Here is an 18,786-nt window from a genome sequence, read left to right as displayed (position 1 = left end):
TTCCCAATAGGAATGTAACCCTGAGGCAAGCAAAACTGACCTTACAAAGACAGCATAGCCTACCATTTTATAGACATGGAATTTCAGATGATTCAGAAGAAAGACTCGCAGATGAGACTGTCAGCAAAGTAAATTAATTATGTCTATCAAATGCCAGACACCATTTCAGAAACTGGATTTAATGCAGTAAACGAAACGAAGAAACCCTGTTCTTTATGGAGCTAATACAGGGAAGAAAGACCAAAATACACAAAATCAATAAACAAATAAAATAATGGAACTGATATATTCCATAAAAAGAAAAAGAAACCACAATAGAAAGAAAAGATGATCACAAAATATGTAATTACTAGGATAACAGTGAGGACACTGTGTGCTTTGGTAGGAAGTGAATTTGCCAGTTTCTTATGCCCTGTTTCTCTCCAATTTCCCCTGAACTCTGAGCACTCCAATAGTTTTGAACTGGGTATAGAACAATCTAAGGCAAAACTGTGAGGTTAGGCTAGAAGTCTTACTGTCAGAATGCTAGTGGGTTTTCTTATGAGCATTATGACTACCTGACAGACTGAAAATATTTTATTAAATACATACTTTTCTTGATGTAAAGTCTTCTGTGTTCCAGGCTGGCCTCAAACTTATTATGTAGATCAGAATATTCATGAACTACTCTATTCTCTTGCCTCTACCTCCTCTAGTATGCCAGGTACTCAACCAACAGAACTACAGCCTCAGCTCCTTATTAAAGCCCTTGATATGCCAGGCATGGTAGCACACGCCTTTAACCCCAGTACTTGGGAGGCAGATCTCTGTGAGTTCAAAACCAGCCTGGTCTACAGAGTTCCAGGACAGCCAGTTACATAGAAAAAAACCCTGTCTTAAAAAACCAAGAGCCTGATAAATTTGTGCACTCGAGCGCATGCACACGTACACACACACACACACACACACACACACACACACACAGAGGCACACGCATGTTCCCTAATAATAATTTCATAACCATCTGTGGAGGACAGTGTTTTGTGAAGTTTTGAGGGTAAACAGAACACTGCCTTGTTCATTCTTTGGTGAGCCTGAGATATAGGATGTTAGAGCTCTCATTACTAACAGACTTTCCCTCGTGTAGCCAAAGAAGGCAACATCTTCATCAGTGTTTTAATTTTAATGATCTCCATTAGAATTTTGGAAAATGAAGACATTCTGGCTAACTGTAATCCTAACAAACTTTAGCAGAGTGGACATGTACTAACACAATGAAAAAAAATTAGGCTGGAAGTAAAAGGTTTATAGTGTGAAAACATTAAGCAGAAATAACAAGCCTTTTACAAAAGCTCTAAACAAGAACTCTCCAATTAGTAGACAGCATGGCATTTAATAGCCATTAGTGTTTCACAAATCAGCACCTTACAATACAGTAGAAAACTCCAGAGAACCTGAAAGTTGTTACTTACTAAAATAATATACACTACACGACTTGCTGATCAAACAGGTTTGGGTTATTGTATAAATAAGAAAATGTCTACTAGCTTTCTTTTTTCAAACACTCAGCCATGGTGTCTCATGTATTTGACCAGAGCACCCAGGAGGCAGAGGCAGGCATATCTCTGAGAGTTCAGGACAGCCAGGGCTACAGTTACCCTGTCTCAAAAACAAAACAAAACACAAACATATACCTTGCAATGTTTCACATGTACTTAAATCTCTATGGAAAAATCTCTGAGTAGGGTATGGTGCACTCAACTGTGATCCCACACTTGGGAGATGTAAGATCATTAAGCAAGTACTTGGGAGCAGTAAGATTAGAAGTTTGAGGCCAGCTTGTGTTATATGATACCTTGTCTCAAAACAAGCAAACAACAAAACTATAAAACATTACTGCCACCACCACAACCAACAACAACAAAAAACTTTTTTTTTTTTCCGAGACAGGGTTTCTCTGTGTAGCCCTGGCTGTCCTGGAATTCACTTTGTAGACTAGGCTGGCCTCGAACTCAGAAATCCTCCTACCTCTGCCTCCCAAGTGCTGGGATTTAAAGGTGTGAGCCACCACACCCGGCTAACAAAAAACTAAAGAGGAGGCTGGAAAGATGGCTCTGTGGTCAAGAGCACTTTGTTGGCAGAGGACTTGGTTCAGTTCCTAGCACTCACATGCTAGCCATCTAAAACTCCAATTTCAGGAGTTTGATCTAATGCTCTTTTCTGTCTTCTCTGGGCATCAGGTATACATATAAGCAAACATCCACACACATTAAAATAGTAATAGGCATGGTGGCAGTTACCCTTAATCCCAGCTTATCTAGGGATAAGCAAAGGAATGTAGATCTCTGAATTCAAGGCTGGCCTGGTCTACTGTGAATTCCAGGAAGGTAGGGTAACAAAGTGAGACTGTATCAAATAAAATAAAATAAAATAAGTCACTGCAAGTAGTTTCTAAATTAAGTTTTTTTCCAACACTGGGATTCAATTCCACATTAATTTTAAGGTTTTTCTATGTAGCCCTGGATCTCACTCTATAGACTAGGCTGGGGTTAAAAGCATATACCACCATGGCTTGGCTATAGGAGCTTTAAAAAAAATGTTTTAAACCTCTTTTGAGACAGAGTCTCTCACTCTACATAGACATGGCTGGCCTGAAACTCACTATGTAGACAAGGCTTGTCTTGAACTAACAAATAGCCACTTGTCTCGGCACTACCCCCTCGCCCCCTGTAAAGTACCAGCATTAAAGTGTGTACCATCTTGTATTTATGGAGCTGAATCTACTGTTCATTAACTCAGAATCTCCAAGGATAGAGCTCAAGGCTCTAGTTTCCCTGACACATCTAATTCAGCACATCTGGTAAATTTTAGAAGGCAGAATGACCAGAGCTGCAGTTCAGAGCTCTAGTTTTGTAAGTCACAGATGGTGGCTACTCTCTTCACCGTCCATCACATGTCCAGGAGCACAATGAGTTGCAGGGGGGGATCTCTGTTTACTTTACTCCCATAGGGCTGGGGAGGGGCTCTGGGTCCCATTCCCACAATCACACACAAAACTAAACCAAACCATGAGCTGGAGAGATGGCTCATCAGTTAAAAGCACGGGCTGCTCTTCAATTCAGCACCCATATGGCAGCTCACACCTGTCTGTAAGTTCTGTTCTTGGGGACCCAACACCATCATTTAGATATACACGTAGGTAAAGCACCAATTACATAAAATAAAAATAATTTAAACAAACAAACAAACAAACAAACAACAATAAATGGCAATAAAAACCAAACCAGGACAATCTTAAGCCTATTTTGAAAAATACAGTAACATTAAATTTGTGTGGAATAAGACCAAGCAGCACTTGACTAGAAATCTGGCGTGGGAATTGACTGAGGAAGTTTTCAAGAATTAGAATATTATGTAAGAAGAGGATTAAAAAGTGACATAATTAAAAAAAAAACTTCAAGTGAATTAAACATATATATCAAATGAACATATTTGAATTGTAAAATCCCTTATAGTTTACCCTACTTTTCAAATTATCTTCTCTACATTTTCCCACTTAAACAATCTCTAAGAAAGAGTGAAAGCTTACTATTTATGTAAATATTCCTACCATAATCACTGAAAACATGTGATCTAGATCCAAGAAGCACATTAACTCAACTGTTGAAAAGAGTCATTCTTCCTACAAAGAATGAATTAGCTTAGACTAACATGATTACCACTTAGTTAATTCTCCTTTTACTTAGGAATTCTACTGTTTTAATTAAAGGGACACTCTAAACATGGAAGACTACACACATTAGCAAAGGGGTGCCAGCCTGTAGATGCCATTAAGCCACTTTCACATAAACAGTATGTATATCAATACAAGGGGAGCGTGGAATATTCAGGTGTAGGTTTTCCTACACTTGAATTTTCTTATGTTCACAGAACAAGAAGGCAAGACACATTACCGTGCACAACAGTACCAGCAACTTTCAGCCATAGCATCCAAATAGGAAGTTAGCCAGCAGACAACTTTGCAGCCAAGCAAGTCCTAAACAAAAAGTTTCTTTTGTACAAAGAAAAATGTTTTGGCTTAAAAAAAATTGTTTTTAAGAAAAAGGCTGTAACTGGCAAAATGTTTTTCTCAATGCTTTGCCCCAAAGTTCAGTGTTGCAACTTCCTATTCCAGACACCCACTGCATCAGTCAGACTGAGCATGAATGCCCCTGATGCTGCTCCACTTCTAATTCTCAATGGTGGATGGAGCCTGTCTTTCCATCTACTTAAAAACAACAACAACAAAAAAGTTTTCTAAAGAAAATAAAAGTATTTTCCAGACTCCACTCTCTTTAAAGCTGAAACCAAATTTCAATTTGATTTTGTGTTTAATGGAAGGCTTCTTCTCCAAATAATAGCATATTATATAACTAATAAAATAGGAATCTGGTCCAAGTTCTACCTCTTTGCTCTCATGGATCTAATATCAACTTCAACATTACATCCTGTAAAAAGTTTCTAAGTCCTAAATGGAGCTACTTAAATGATCATCTGTATCACAGGTGCCGTAGTTATATATGAAGGGACTCTGGAGTCTTTGGTCTGTGTGACTCTGAGCCAGGCACCTCACCATTCTAAAGCCAAGTTGTTCCACTGAGCTAGTGCCTTTCCTTCACCACTGGCTGTGAGAGTTAATGATCTTCATCTTCAAGTACTAGCATGCTAAAGAGTCCCTAAAAATTATCTACATACAGTATGTCTCGCCAATATCTTTATGAGTCTTATATCGGAAGACACCATCAAAAGTCATTCAATTCTGAAACACTTACGAAGTGCCTGAAGTTTAACTCTACTTGATGGAAAATGGAACCCAGAGGCAGGGCCTACTCCCAAGCACAAGTTAACTAAGGATTCCATTGGTATATTAACTATAAATATATTTACTAAAAAAACTTGAATTCCTGGTTTATATAATATGTCATAGAAATAAGTTAATTAATATAATTTATTTTGTAAAAATATGAGTTTTACTCAATCCAAATTAATGACATCTTCCTTCCTTCCTTGATACATGCATATCTCCCTGAAACCTGATAATGGTAAATAATCTATATTTCAGCATTAAAAATATAAAATAATTTGTGCTGTTCATGGACTGAGCCTGGTCTTTCTGCATGACAAGGTAAAACCTTAACCACTGAGTTATAGTCCCAGCCCACAAATCATTTTTAAATCTAAAAATGTTCTAATTAATGACTGCTCTGTATTGTATGCTATGGTCTGGATAGATAAAAAGTAGCATGTTTGCAACAAGACTAAAGGGTTAAGGGACACAGAAAAGATTAGTTGGCTTAGTAGTAATAGGGAGTCAAGTTCCCTGCTGGTGGCAACATCCAAAAAGGCTTCTGTGAAATCTGACTGCTTTAGTCCCAGGGTTTTAATTGTTAACTGAATATAACCAAATATACTTATTTTTAAAGGCAGTCTAGAAACTTCCATTATTGGCGACCCTAAAGTACAATTAATCATCTGCCAAGAGGTTTCTTCACACAATGAATGAGCTGACTTCCAGACTACAGAGCTCCCTAAACTGACTTTTAAATCCTTTTTTAAAGAAAAGGATTATTATTTATTTTATGTATATGTACACTGTAGCTGTCTTCACACACAGCAGAAGAGGGCATTGGATCCTATTACAGATGGTTGTGAGCCACCATGTGGTTGCTGGGAATTGAACTCAGGACCTCTGGAAGGACAGTCAGTGCGCTCTTAACTGCTGAGCCATCTCTCCAGCCCTATATCCTTTTTTAAAACTTTTTTTGTTGTTTGAAAGGGAAATGCTACCAAAGAGGCTGGGATACAAGCACTATTAACTGCCTTTACATAAGGATGCTCTGAATCTGCATGCATCAAAATAAAATGCTTTGGTAAGCAAAAAGTAAGAATGATCAACATGCTCTTATGAAGACTAGAATGTACTGTTAACACTGAAGCTACTTAAAAGGGAGGCTTTGATTCCTTTTCCTTATCTTTGTTCTACTGTGGTGCATGTGTGCTGTTTGCAAGCAGGGGCTAAAAGAGCTATTTCAGTGTGACACTGTGTTTCTAACCCTGTTTACTAGGAACTGCCTTGAGTTACACCACTCACTGTCTAGGACATCAACTATTCCCTTTCTGGGTGAAAAGTGACTCAAATGCAGGATGTATTTTTCAAAATCCGAAATATTTACAGCTGAAGGAAAAAAATTATTTGTTTTACTTATAATAAGTTATTTTTCTTCCAGATTAGAATAAATTCAACATCTATTTGTTTCAATTATCAACTAACGATTGGGCAATAGCTTAAAAATAGCCACCTGGTTAGATTTAAAATTATCAGAACAATATAACTACTTTTATAAATGTGAATTACTTATGAGCTTACAAAGCTTCTATCTTTGAAAGTAAGCACATAAGACACTTGGCTCATAAGATAGCAGAGTTATGATTCTGATATTTTACAATCTTAAAATCATACAATTAAGGATATTATAGTGGAGTTAGGGATGCTAAGTTATCAGTCTAAATGAAACCATTTCATAAAGTTTTCATCCTTTCTTTTTATAATTTTAAAAAGATTTCTATTTATTTTGTGGGTACAAGTTTTACATGCTAAGTGCACTTTGTGCCTAAGGGGACAGAAATTGTCACTGGATCCCCTCAAACTAGATTTATAGTTATAAGTTGTCACACGGGTACTGGGAACTGAACCTAGCTCCTCTGCAAGAACAGCTAGTACTCTTAACCACTGAGCTATCTCTCTTCAAACCTTAAGTTTTAATTTTTGCATTGTTAGATATCTAACTCAGGGCCTCATGTATACTAGGCAAGTGCTCTAACTTGAATTACATCCTCAGTACTGTGTTTTTATTATTATAAGCTCAAAGTCTTTCTTATGAACCAGCATCCAAACTGCAGAAAATCCCAGCTAGAACAATGAATATTTTTCATAGAACTTTTGAGATCTATCTAGTGACCGTAATTATATGTGATTCCCCCAATGCGTAGGTGATGCTGGGACTAAATCCAAGGATTTGTGCATGGAAGGCAAGTGTTCTATTATTGAGCTATTACAGTCTAATCATTTTATCTTTAAAAAGTAAGTTTCCCATTGACCTGTATTCGGGTTTAGTACCACAGTACAAATAGAATGCATTTTACTAGCACATTATAATCAACAAGATTTATTTTATTTTTAATTGCATATGTGTATGTGTGTGTGTGTGTGTGGGGTAATGTATGTGTAGAATTCAGTTCCTGTAGAGGCCTAAAGGGGGCACTGATCCATGAAGCTAGAAATACAGTAAGTTATCTAACATAAGTGCTGGTAATTAAACTAAGGCCTCTAGAAAAGCAACAAGAGCTCTTCATTGCTGCACTACCATTCCCAATACACTTTAAACTGTATGTGTGAGATGATAATTCATGGATGGAGACCAGAGGACAACTTATGGGAGTTGATTCCCTCCTCCTACCCCGTGGTCCTAAGGACTGAACTAAGCTTATTAGGCTAGGTGACAGGCATCTTAACTTGAGAAGGCATCTCACTGGTCAAGTTTTTAATTTTTAAGTAATAGTCAATGCTACATTTAAACCTTCGGTATAAATGGTTCACCCAGCTTCATTCAAGTATATTAATCTTCAGTAGAGAAAGGATGGACTAGTAGTTGGTTTTCAGTTTAAGAAATGTGGGGCAATGAAAGATTTCCACCTCATCCTCAGCTACAGCCTCTTTCTTAACATTTTTCTTTTTATTAATGTGCAAAAAAAGTTATAGACTTGCCTTGTGAGGTCGAAACTATAGATACAGGCTGAGAGGAAGAGGAAGAAACAAAGGAATCTGAAAGAAAATATAGAGAATGAGAATTTGACAAGCCCACCCCGGAATCTTCATGCTAACCTTCTTTTTCCTGGAGGGTCAAACATTGTCATTTTAACTGGGCTTCCTGGCCAAGGAAGACTCAAACTTTATCTAGTGACTGTTTTCACTCACCTGCCAGGGGCACCTCATTTCACTCCCAGGATGCACTTCTACAAGTTCACCAAGTCAATCTCTTTAGACAACCATTATCACCTTCAGGAGGAAAGAGGAAGCCCTACCATTCCACAACAGCCACAACCTCAAGAACAGATTCCCTCTGCTGTCCTCTGGTTTCTAAGAACTGGCTGCCACTTGCTTTACATAACTTCCAACCACATCCAGAAGCATTGAATCACTAAGATTAGTACTTAAAAATATTTAATTGGCAAAACCTGAACCTCAATACTTAAAAAAAAAAAAAAAAAATCCACAATTCACTGGTTAAATAGGGCTGAGAATGAAAATCACACTCCTCTAATCTGTCAACATATAAAAAAAGTAACATATACATGTATAACATCTGTTTTATCTGCTCCATAAACATACTCATTAACTAAGTAGTGAATGCTTCCAGGAATCCTCCTACAAAGTACAGATGTGTACAGGGACATTCAGTAAGGGCACTTTTAAGCAGAAATAATGTAAATGACCACCAATAAATGACTAGTTAAAAAAAACATCTAAACAATTAACTTAGTGATCTGGAAAAGAGTGAGGTACAAGCTTTATGTGGTGATGCCTGCTCAGGAGCACAGGATCCTAAGATGGAGATCATCTAAGTTCACAGGGACCAGGACAGGAAACAAAAGTTTGCCCTGTTTCCTCTTGCCAAAAAAACAGGTGAGGCTGTGTATACTGATATAGCCAGCATATAAAATATAAAAATACATTCACTGTGCTCCCATGTGTTCAGTGCAACAAAAGGGATTAAAAGTCTGAGGTGAGGGGCTTGTAAGATGGCTCAGCGGGTAAGAGCACTGACTGCTCTTCTGAAGGTCCTGAGTTCAAATCCCAGCAACCATCCGTAATGAGATTTGAGGCCCTCTTCAGTGCTGTCTGAAAACAGTTTCAGTGTACTTATAAATAAATCTTTGGGCTGGAGCGAGCAGAGTTGACCAGAGTAAGCAGAGGTCTTAAATTCAATTCCCAACAACGAGATGAAGGCTCACAACTATCTGTACAGCTACAGTGTGTACTCATATACATTAAATAAATAAATAAGCAAATAAATAAATCTTTAAAAGAAAAAAGTCTGAGGTGAAACCTGTATGAAGGTCTGTAACCCCAGCACTTGGGAACTAAATGTAGGAGGATCAGTTCAATAAAGACTGGGATACCTGAGATTCTGGCACCTCTGTCTCTGCGTCTCTCTCACACAAACCATGAATGATGGAACATACTTTTGAATCCCAGTGCTCAAGAGGCAGAGGCAGAGGCAAAGGCAGGCAGATCTTTGTGAGTTCAGGTTAGTCTGATCTATATAGAGTTCCAGGCCACTGGAGTTACATGAGGCCCCATTTAAAAAAAAAAAAAGTGAAAGAGGAGAAGTTGTTGTTTGGGATAGAAGGAAGATTTTTGCTTTTGGTACTTAAGAAAACATGATCTTTTCAGCAAAAAGTAAAAAAAAAAAATCTGGCTGAATGGTGGTGGCACACACTAATCTCAGCACTCGGGAGGCAGAGGCAGTCCATCTCTCTGAGTTTGAGGCTAGCCTGGTCTACAAAGCAAGGTTCAGGACAGCCAAGGGTACACAGAGAGAGAGAGGGAGAGAGAGAGAGAGATACCAAAACCGCTCAGCAGTAAAGGTGCTTGACAATCCAAATTTAACATTAGAGCTCACATGATACTAGATAACTTTTGTCCTCTGATCTCCATATGCTCTGGGTCATACATGCACCCACATAAATACAGACATACACACAAAACACTCCCCGCAAATGTACTAAATATACAAAAAATTATGCATGAATTCTTTTTTCTTTCAATTATAAAAGTTTTCACAAATATTAAAGTTATACTTAAAAACAGAAGACTGGCCGGGCGGTGGTGGCGCACGCCTTTAATCCCAGCACTTGGGAGGCAGAGGCAGGCGGATTTCTGAGTTCAAGGCCAGCCTGGTCTACAAAGTGAGTTCCAGGACAGCCAGGGCTATACAGAGAAACCCTGTCTCAAAAAACCAAAAAAAAAAAAAAAAAAAAAAAAAACCCAAAAAAACAGAAGACTGCTTTAAATAACTAAGCCATAGAAGTACCTGTAAGTTTTAATCAAGGAAAATTATTTTGTAACAAATATAGAGAGTATTAAAATCAAGCCAGAATTTGGTGGTGACCAGATAGTTACTCATTAATTCAAGACCAGAAGTTTGAAATTCACTTCCAATTGCTTTAAGATAAATTATCACATACATTCTCTTTTTAAATAACTTACTGTTACTTTAAATTATGTATATCTACATATGGGCATGTACACATGAATTCAGGAGCCTGCAGACTCTTGAAGAGGCCATTAGATTCCTTAGCAGTTGTGAGCCACCTAGTGTGGGGTGCTGGGAACCAACTCTGCAAGGGCAAAATGTACTTCTTCAAGGCTCTCTCCTCTTTTTAGAGGAAAATGTTTACTATCTCTTGTTCAATGTTTCCAAATAGGTCCATTTCTATATGCAATTACTGTTAACATTAAATTTTAACTGATCAGTTTAAATCTAAACAAACAAACAGTTGTGTTGGAACACACCTATAATCCCAGAATTCAGAAGGCTGAGGTAGGAGATTGTGGGCTTAAGGGCAGCCTGGATTTCTTGAAGAATACCCCAAACAAAAAATAAATGTGATAGACCTGGCTGGGGGCTGGGGGGTAGGTCTTTAAGCTTTAAGTAAGCCCAATGCAAAAAATAAAAAGCCTATGAACCTGGCAGTCATATGCCGGTTCATTTCTATTATAACCCCCACCCAGTGGAAAATTCCACCCTGCCAATTTGTATGCATAACATCTGTTCTGATAGAGAACAGAGATAACCAGCAGTCTGCAACAATATTGCAAAAGGTTTCTAACTTACAAAATCACATTATATTCCTATTCAAATCTACCCTACAGGTAAGTGAACTTGAGAATGCAACCTTAATCCTCAGATACTAATGGGGTAACTTCCTGTAATAGCCAGTCAGAGCTAAAAAAAATACAGTAGCTAGACTAATGCAGTTAGAGACATCGAACTTCCATAGTGTGAGTTGTTGGAATGCAGCAGGGACAGCCAAAAGATCACTCCAGAAGAGACTTTACAGTATTAGGTGAACCAGGGCCAGGGGAGGGAGTGGAGACAAGCATTCTTCTGGAAGGAAGGAACTGAACAGATTCCGAATGCCTTTAAATATCTAAATGATACCTTGTACATAGAGGACACTGTCACATATGGTTTGTTTGTTTTTTTTTTTTTTTTTTTTTTTTGGGCGTGTATGTGTTTGGAGACAGGGTCTCACTATGCATCTTCTTTTTTTTTTTTTTTTTTTAAATCACAATTTTTTTATTATGTATTTTCCTCAATTACATTTCCAATGCTATCCCAAAAGTCCCCCATACTCCCCCCCTCCACTTCCCTACCCACCCATTCCCATTCTTTTGGCCCTGGCATTCCCCTATATTGGGGCATATAAAGTTTGCAAGTCCAATGGGCCTCTCTTTCCAGTGATGGCCGACTAGGCCATCTTTCGATATATATGCAGCTAGAGACAAGAGCTCCGGGGTACTGGTTAGTTCATAATGTTGTTCCAACTATAGGGTTGCAGATCCCTTTAGCTCCTTGGGTACTTTCTCTAGCTTCTTGATTGGGAGCCCTGTGATACATCCAATAGCTGACTGTGAGCATCCACTCCTGTGTTTGCTAGGCCCCACTATGCATCTTCTGAGAGTGTTGGAATCCCAACCATGTGCACCATACCCAATTTTCACACATGTTTTAAGAAGAAGAACTCAGATCTAAATTGGAAATCTCCTGCATAAGTCAGACACAAGATAGTACATACCTGTAATTCCAGTACCAAAAAAAAAAAAACAAAAACAAAAAAACAAAAACAAAAACCCAAGACAATAACTACTTTATCAAGGCAGAATGAAGACAACTTGGAATCTCCTGATTGGATGCTAGAAACTAGAGAAATAATAAAGATAACGGAGGAAATGATAATGGTACACACCTGTAATGCTGGAAAGCAGAAATAGGCAAATCACTGTTAAGTTTGAGGCCAACCAGGATGACACAATGTGACCTTGTTTAGAAAGAGAAGGAGGAAAAATAAAAAAGAAAGGAAGCAAAGAAGGAAAAGAAAAAAACTGAAGGACTCAATGCCAGTAATGAACACAAGGGATAGCTTATATTCTGTCTCTTTCAAGGTTTAGAACAGGATCTCACTGTGCATCTCAGGTTAGCCTGGGACTTGGTTTAGTTCGGAAATCAGTATGTTAAGACTAGATTCAAACTAGTAATCCTCCTGACTCAGCCTCTCAAGTGCTGGGATTATAGGCATGTGTCACAACTACTGGTTTATATGGTGCTGGGGACTGAACACAGACAGGGCTTTGTCATCCTAGCCAAGCATTTTACCAACTGAGCTACATTCCCAGACCAATGCCCTTTCACCAGCCTCAGAGACGTGCAGGGTATCATCACATACTGCTGTTATCACTCCTTTAACTTGCAGAAGATGACAGCTTCTCAGACTTTTCTGGCTTTATGATCTTTAATGTGTGTGTGTGTGGTGTTGGTATGTGTAAATGTGCAAATTCGAGGTATACCTGCCCATAGGCACGGTTGTGGGGCCAGAAGCAGACATCAGGTATCTTCCTCTGTTCTCCACTATTTTTCCTCCAAGGAACCCCAGGATCTGCTTGTCTACAAAGCTGCTTCCTCCCAGATGCTGGGGTTACAGAAATGTGTGCCAAACCCATCTTTTACTTGAATGATAGGGATCTGGACTCTAGTTCCTGTGCTTGTACCCAACTGAGTCATCTCCCCAGCAGGTTGGCCTTTTATTTTATTTATCTATATTGTTAACATTGATTATTGTAAATTCCCCAGGCTTGGGTTTGGAGGAGGACCACAAAAAACAAACAAAAAAACAAAAAAAGTGCAGGAGGAAGGAAAACAGGAGTCAAGGTGATCTTGACAGTTTTGAGGAATACCAATCAATACATTTTTACAGAATATCTTCCAATTAAGGTCTGACTTTTTTTTCTTTCTGGTTGGATTGAAATGATGGGTTTAGAGCAAGAATACCACAGAGATGAAGGGTTATCTTAACCTTTGAAGGATTAGTACTAGTAAGATTTGCAGTGGTGATGAAAGCCTAACTTAGGCTGTTTGCTAAGTTTCTCCAGGACAGTTCTGCTCTCCATCCAACATCCAAATCACGAACACGTAAGTGTGGAGGTTGGACAACTTGCAGGAGTTGGTTGTTTCTACCACATGGGTTCTGGGGACCCGACTATGACAATGGGTTTGTTATTAAGTACCTTTACCTGTTAAACCAGTGGTTCTCAACCTGTAGGTGGAGAACACTCTGGAGTTACAATGACTCTTTCATAAGGGTCACCTAAGACCATCCAAAAACAGGTATTTACATCACAATTCCTAGCAGTAGCAGAATTATAGTTATGAAGTTGCAATGAAAATAATTTTATAGTCTGAGGTCATCACAACTTGAAGAACTGTTTTAAAGAGTTACAGCATTAGGAAGATGGAGGACTGCTGTGTTAAGCCATCTCACCAGTCCAGGTTTTTCTTAAACAATGTATTACTTGTCAGGTGTGGTGAGCATTCTTTTAATCTCAACATTCAGGAGGCAGAGAAAGGTGAAACTCTGTAAATCTGAGGCTAGCCTAGTCTTCAAAGAGTTTTAGGAACACAAAAACAAAATACAACTCCCTCAATATGTATGTACATGCATGTTGTGTGTGTGTGTGTACACACACACATATATATATATAAATAAATTTTTACTTATTTATTGAGTTTGGTCTTTTATTATCTATTGTAATGCTAAGTGTAGGCTCCCACGATTTGGTTGTCCCAGAGAGGAGATTCTACATGTAGACCATGGCCCCAAGTTATTTCTAATTGGTAAATAAAGATGCCAATAGCTGGGCAAAAGAGACATAGGTAGGGTTTAGGTTTCTCAGGCTTGGGTTTGGAGGAGGAAAAAGAAAGAAAGAAAGAAAGAAAGAAAGAAAGAAAGAAAGAAAGGAAGAAAGAAGGCAAGGAAAGGAAGGTGCAGGAGAAAGAAGAAGTTGCCATAGGTTAGGCGGCAAGAACATACACTTGAGGGCTGACCAATTGGAGTTAAGAGCAGTCCAGATGAAGTAATAGTAAGTAGTAAGTAATAATTTAGGATTATCAACAGGAAAGTAGGTTCTAATAATACAGAGGGTAGGTATCTGCTCATTTGTTGTGCTGCTTAAGGCTTATTGTAAATATAAAGGTTGTGTGTTATTTTTATCTGGGAACTAAATGAAACCCCAGGTCGGATTTAGTTAATTTCCACAACATATTGGTGCCTAATGTGGGTCTAGGGGTTTGTGTGCACCAGGCACTTAAGTCACTTCCTTCTTTCTACTATGTGAGTCCCAGGTATGGAACTCAAATCATCAAGCTTTGTGGCAAGCACTTTTACTGATCCACTTTGCCAGCCCTAAACCAGCAGGTTGAGCTTTTTATTTATTTATCTATAGCTAACACTGACTATTGTATTTTTTCTTTGTTTGCTTGGTTGGGTGACTGTGGAGTATTTTTAGTATAAGCTGCTTCAAATTCTAACCATAGAGGCAGTATATATGTTTATGTGAAAGAGATCTGAGCCTTAAACTCCTTGATGCTAGCCAGTCTCCTAACTTAACTATTGCTAACTTTGTGGCATGGCTTAATTTCTCTGAGCCTGTGTCTCCACCTAGGGTGTGTTCTCAACTCACAGATAAACAATACAAGTCTTCCTTCTATTGAATATAGCCTCCAAAGGAATAGCAATAGAAAGAGCCTTAATATGCTCAGCCGTTTAATTATTATATGTGGGCATGACTTAAACCAATAGGCAAATATTAATGTATCAAAATTATTACCAGCCCGGGTTGCCACACACCTGTAATCCCAGCTGCTTGTGGAATGAAGGTTTGAGAACAGCCTCTGCCACAAGTGAGTTCAAGAACAGCCTGGGCAACTTGGTGAGACCTTGACTAAAAATAAGATGTACAAAATCAGTGCCCATTGTTGAAAAACTTTGCCGTAACAGAACAAAAAGATTATGTATTAATTTTGCTTAAGAGGTTTTCCAGAATACCTTTCCATGTATCCTGAAGGAAGAGCTGCTAATGATGAATGCCAAGAACCCACATGTATCCCTCCTGGTTATGTTTCAAAGATGTTTTTACAGGAATATTAAGTCAGTTGATTTCAGAAAAGAGGTAAGAATATTCTTTGAAATTAAAAACAAAAACAAAAATCACCAACAAAAAACTACCATTAAAATGGTCCACCTGCTAATGACTAACCTTCCCTGAGTGAAAATCTTACATAGCAATCAAAAAAGTTCTCTCTGAGCCAGGTGTGGTAACACACGCCTTTAATCCTAGCACGTGGGAGGCAGAGGCAGGTGGATATCTATAAACTCAAGGCCAGCATGGTATACACAGAGAGTTCAGAACAGCCAGGAGTATAGTGAGGTAGCAGCAGCAGCAGCAGCAGCAGCGGTGGCTCTCCCTGGAGCTGCAATAGGAGAGCCATTGGCTTCTGTAAGTTACAGATACACAGTAAAAAGACTTCCATGATGCAATCAGAAGCAATAATGTTATAACTTAAGCAGAGTTAGCATGCTCATGTCTTTCAAAACATCTACAATAAGCCATAATTGAAACAACTGTAGAATTATACTCAATAACTGTTAGGCAATTTTTAAGGCAACATCCTTTCTTTTTTTGAAACAAGGTCTCCGTATATAGCCCCAGTTGGCCTTGTACTCACAGAAGTCCACCAACCTTTACCTCCAAGTACTAGGATTAAAGATGTGTGCCACCTCCACTAGCCAGAAAGGTTTTGTTTGTTTGTTTATTTGGTTTTTCGAGACAGGGTTTCTCTGTGTAGCTCTGGCTGTCCTGGAACTCACTTTGTAGATCAGGCTGGCCTCGAACTCAGAAATCCTCCTGCCTCTGCCTCCCAAGTGCTGGGATTAAAGGCGTGCCACACCACGCCCGGCAGGAAAAAACAAACAAACAAACAAACAAACAAACATAACACTTATTTGGAGACAATGTAATTCTGCCAAGAACTAGGAAATGCTTGTTCTAGGACTATCACTACTTTAAAGAGAAATGTCTTTCAAGAGAAATAATGCTTGGCTCAAACAGAACTGATAAACTTAATTTCCTCTTTCCTCTAACAACACGTCACAATTCATTCATTACCAAACTTCACCTTACAAGTGCTTGCAACAGTCACCTGAGTAGAATAGATGACTGACATTATAAGAACAGTTTCCTCACAGAAGAATTTAATAAAGCAACATTTTCCTGCTACTATTTTCAGACCATCTTTAAAATACTAAAAGGCAAAAAGGGTTCAACACAAAAGCAGTGCAAAGAATAAATGAACAGCAACAAAATAAAAACACTAGAATTCTTACCTTAAACTATGTAAATAATCACCTGGTGACCTCAAGTTAGAGTTAAGGTGCATCCACAAATAAAATCAAGTCGCTGGACAGTGCTGGCTCACGCCTTTAATTCCAGCACTTGGGCAGCAGAAGTAGGTGAATCTGAGTTCTAGGGACAGACTAGTCTAAAGAGCAAGTTCTAGGCCAGCCAGGGCTACAAGGAAACCCTGTCTTGAAAAACAAAAACAAAACAAATTGAGTAAATAGGTGTTTCTCTTAAACACATCTGCTGTGGCAAGCATTTTATAATGTATCATAATTATATTTACTATGGCCAGAAGGGTACAAAAATACTTAACACATACTAATGTTATGCCAAGCCACCTAGGAAACAAGTTGCCCCCCTCCTTATTTTTTTTGTTTTTGAGATAGGGTTTCTCAAAATAGCTTTGGCAGGCTAGAACCTGATATATAGATCAGGTTAACCTTGAATTCACAGAAAATTGCCTGACTATAAGTGCTGGAATTAACAATGAGCACCACCAAGCCTAGAATTATTAAAACTGTTTTTTTTTAAATGAATAGATGTCTGGATAGATGGCTCAGCAGTTAAGAAGATACAGCTTTTACAGAAGACTGGGGTTCAGTTCCCAGAATTCATACTGGATGGCTCACAACCACTTGTAATTCTAGTTCCAGGGGGAATCTGACACCTCTGGCTTCTCTAGGAACCTGCACTTGTATATACACATACCTACACACATACACATAATTAAAAAAATTTAAATATGTATTTAAAAGAGTGGCTGGGAATACATAGCTCATTGGTGAACTTCATGTCAACCATATAGGCCAGGCCCTATATTCACACTTCAGTACTAGTGGAAAAAACAACATCACCAATTTTCTTTTATTGTTAAGGAAGAGTAGGATTTTTCACCTGTAATTCAATTACTATTCTACGTGTAGATAATTTGTAACTGTCCAATGCATCAAATATTGTTAATAAATATTTTGAACTAGTTTGAAGTAGTTTGCTTTCAAGGACACAAAACAAAAGCATCTAGTTCATACAGATGATGTGTACTTTAGCCCTTCACATTAATCACTATTACTTGCTAACATTCACTATAGGCAAAGTATGTGTGCTTAATTTTCATAACTATTACTATCATTTTTATGAAGAGGAAACTAAGGCACAGAATTTGCACAACAGCAATTATTAGAGATAAACGCAAGGGCTGGAGGCGTCTTTCGGTGGTTAAGAACACTGGCGGGAGAGGGCCTAGGTTCAATTCCCAGACCAACATAACAGCTCACAACTATCCGTGATTCCAGTTTCAAGGTCCGACACACTCTACAGACACACATGCAGGCAAAAGCCCAATGCACTTAAAATAACTACTGAAGAGAGAGAGAGAGAGACCCAAAAGGCACTCGCCTTTAATCCCAGCACTCCAGAGACAGAGGTAGGAGGATCTCTGCAAGTTCAAGCATGGTCTGTCTGATCTACAGAGTGAGTTCTAGGCCAGCCAAGGCTAACCAGTGAAGCCCTTTGTCTTTTTTTCTTTTTTAGATTTATGTATTATGTATGCAGTGGCCTGCCTGTATGTATGCCTGCAAGCCAGAAGAGGGCACCAGATCTCATTTCAGATGGTTATGAGCCACTATGTGGTTGCTGGGAATTGAACTCAGGACCTCTGGAAAAGCAGCCATTGCTCTTAACCTCTGAGCCATCTCTCCAGTTCCAATCCCCTGTCTTAAACAAATAAAATTTAATCATTAATTAAAAAGAGTTAGCCAGAATTGAAATCAGGTAATTTTTGGTGCTCACATGTTTGTTGGTAAATGTATGATGCTACCATGGATATAGTCAGGAATGAATGTAATACTGACATTAATAAAAACAAGTGGTAGGATCCTTGTAATTTAAGGGTTAATACGGTAAATCCAAATTACATAGTTAATGTTTGACTGACTGTTAGAACAAAGCATGAAATGAGGCCATGAATAGAACACAGAACTAAGTTTAGAGAGAGACAAAAGAAATAGTTACAGCAAAATATTTTTCAATTGCCCATTGCTATTGTTTGAGCAAGTATCATGAAGTAAAATGTAGCTTTATTTTGACATCATGATTTTCATAAAAGTAGTTAGTCTTTGGCAAATTGTAAAATTTCAATGTTATAAGTATTAAAACCATATTTAAAATTCAAACATAGTGCTGAAGAGATAGGCCATCAATTAAGAGCACTGGATGTCTTCCCAGAGGACTGGATTCTAGTCCTGGCACCT

The 18,786-nt window shown here is 38.4% G+C and overlaps 1 protein-coding gene across 3 annotated transcripts in view; it reads right to left on the bottom strand.

Annotated features, from left to right (window-relative positions):
* Rtn3 (reticulon 3) overlaps window positions 1-18,786 on the bottom strand; it is a 58,889-nt gene that overhangs the window by 35,435 nt on the left and 4,668 nt on the right. For 2 of the 3 annotated variants that reach the window (XM_021151198.3, XM_029472295.2), the window contains exon 2: window positions 7,784-7,840. The exons of the other annotated variant lie outside the window; for it this stretch is intronic. In XM_021151198.3, coding sequence (XP_021006857.1) covers window positions 7,784-7,840 — 57 coding nt within the window. The remainder of the gene's footprint in view (window positions 1-7,783; window positions 7,841-18,786) is intronic. 3 annotated transcript variants of the gene reach the window in all.

This window comes from Mus caroli, unplaced genomic scaffold (genome assembly GCF_978045245.1).
Source record: "Mus caroli unplaced genomic scaffold, Mus_caroli_1 scaffold_20, whole genome shotgun sequence".
In the NCBI taxonomy this organism is placed as follows: Eukaryota; Metazoa; Chordata; class Mammalia; order Rodentia; family Muridae; genus Mus; species Mus caroli.
The sequence above is the reverse complement of the archived record's forward strand: the minus strand, read 5'-3'. Positions and strand labels throughout refer to the sequence as shown.